Source organism: Populus euphratica, unplaced genomic scaffold, assembly GCF_000495115.2.
Source record: "Populus euphratica unplaced genomic scaffold, PopEup_1.0 scaffold2.1, whole genome shotgun sequence".
In the NCBI taxonomy this organism is placed as follows: domain Eukaryota; kingdom Viridiplantae; phylum Streptophyta; class Magnoliopsida; order Malpighiales; family Salicaceae; genus Populus; species Populus euphratica.
The window spans coordinates 804,905-807,261 of record NW_011499846.1 but is presented as its reverse complement, the minus strand read 5'-3'; the positions used below and the strand labels follow the sequence as shown (position 1 = coordinate 807,261).

The 2,357-nt window shown below is 40.1% G+C and overlaps 1 protein-coding gene across 1 annotated transcript in view; it reads right to left on the bottom strand.

Moving 5' to 3' along the window:
* The window catches only part of LOC105129166 (Leucine-rich repeat protein kinase family protein), a 4,325-nt gene extending 2,320 nt beyond the window's left edge, over positions 1–2,005 (bottom strand). The window contains exon 1 of the mRNA XM_011031120.1: positions 317–2,005. Coding sequence (XP_011029422.1) covers positions 317–1,721 — 1,405 coding nt within the window. The 5' untranslated portion in view covers positions 1,722–2,005. The remainder of the gene's footprint in view (positions 1–316) is intronic.
* Between the last annotated feature and the right edge of the window lie 352 nt (positions 2,006–2,357).

The following is a 2,357-nucleotide window of genomic DNA, read 5'->3' as shown; positions in this document are numbered from 1 at the left end:
ATATATATATATATATATATATATATATATATATATATATCATGCTATTTTATAAATAAAAAAATAATCAAAATAAATTTTGTTCTAATTTACCTATCAGGTTGGCTGGATCAAACTCTTGTTCCGAACCCAACCTAAGTTAAAAGCCATGCCAAATTGCCAACCAATCTACCTACTGGATAGGACATGGTTTAAATGTGATTGCTAATTCAGTGAACTCCAAACTAAATTTAATAGTTAACAAGTTAATCACTGAGCTACTAGCCAAAACAGATTCACTTAAATGCCTGACTTAGGTAGTGGTAGAAGAGCTTACCATGAATTAGGGAGAAGAGACTGCCGTTGGGCTGGTAATCATAGATTAGAAGCCTTTCCTCTCGAGCTTGAAAATAAGCCCTGAGAGGCACCAAGTTAGGGTGCCTCAGTCCGCCGACTGATTCCATGTGTTGTTCGAAAACCTCTTTGCTTCCATCCGATAATTTACTTGCATCAAGCCGCTTTACACACACAATCAGACGGTTATCCAGCACTGCTTTATAAGTGGTCCCCATGGTTCCCCTCCCTAGCAACTCAGCTGAGGCTCTCATTAGTTGATCCAACGTATAAAGATGTGCCTCACCCGCACAGAATGCTAAACTCCCACTCTTGCCCACATGCAGCCCTTGCACTCTCTTCACTTTCTCTTCTAACTCGTTCTCTTGTCGATCTATCTGCATCACAGCCACTGATTCTGCGATGGGTCCAATAATCCCAGCAGAGGCAGTCGCAGCCGTCAGTTTCTTTTGTGTTTTCTGTTTCTTGGCAGCGATGACAAAACAAATAACCGAACCAATGAGAACAAATGCACCTGATGAAAACCCAATGATCAAAACATTTTTCTTGTGCTTCATTTTTTGACCGTTCTGTGCCAAGTCAACGCCTTGAAATGCCTGGTTTTGACTAATTACAACGGCCGGCGGTGGAGCCACCGTCACTGCCGCTGGAGATGGGCCGAAAAATGGGGAAGCGGGGTGGCATTCTTTGTGTATAATCTTTCCACAAAGGCTAGGATTTGATGAAAAGGAGGAAAGATCAAAACGAAGTAATGTAGGTGTCACTGGGATTGCACCACTAAGATTGTTGAAAGAAACATTGAGAGTTAAAAGTGAGGATTGGTTTAATGGAGGGATGGAGCCATTGAACAGATTCCTGTCAAGACGAAGATAGTACAACCGGTCTAGAGAGACTAAAGCAGAGGGGATAGGACCGGAGAGATTGTTATAGGATAAATCTAGAGTGCGGAGCCTGTGAAGTGAAATAAGTGGAGGGAAAGAGCCCGAGAAGGAATTGTGATCGAGAAAAAGTGATTTGAGATTGGTAAGTTTGGAGAGATCGTAAGGGATGGGTCCGGTTAAGGAGTTGTTTTGGAGACCAAGGACACGGAGCTGGTCAAGGGAAGTTAGAGTTTTGGGAGCGAAAATGCCACCAAGATCTGAGTCTCGGAGAACTAGGCGGATGATTTTTTGTTGAAAGCATTTGACTCCTGGCCATTGACAGAAATGGAAGGTTGTGTTCTGAGAAAATGGAAGTTTTTTGTTCAAGTCCGCTTTATATTTGAAGGCGAGAAGAGCTGTAGCATCAGGTGGTGCAGACAAGATTGATGCAGGAGAGGTAGAAGATGCTACTAATGTGATGAAAAAACAGAGTAAAAAATGAGAAGTTGAAAGCAAAACAAGCAGCATATTGTTGCTGTACAGCACCAGAGGATCGGTGAGGTTGGGGAAAAAGAAACAGAAAGAAAAGCCCCCAGGATTTGGTTTTTTTTTTTTGTGGGTTTCTTTCTTCTTTGGTTCCACTTCAAAAGGGTTGGTGAGATTGGTCCCTTTCACTCCCTGATGGTATTGAAGACCAGAAAAGAGAGAGAGAGACGGAGAAGCGATGGTATTCCAAGGTATAGTTAGGGCATTGGTAAGTGACAAAGCATGTAAGGACTGAAAAGTAGCTGTCGGGACCTGCAACTTCAGAATCACGTGAAGAAAAGGAGAGAGAAAATTATGGAATACTGTACGGCTATAGTTACCGTATAGTAATACTCATAAATTTGGCAGTTGGTGCTCGCCTCCCTAGCAATGCAGCACTTGCCGGGCAATGTCACTGGGATTGAGATTGAGATTATGTTAGATTTTATTTTTAATATATATATTAAAATAATGTATTTTTATTTTTTAAATTATTTTTTCATATTAAAAAGTTTAAAAATATCAATAAATTGAGTTAAGTAAAAATAAATAAATTTTTTAAAAATATAATTGGACAGGAGGAGTAAATATTGTTATGGTAATGTATCACCAATAGTTAGGGTTTTTTATATTTAAACT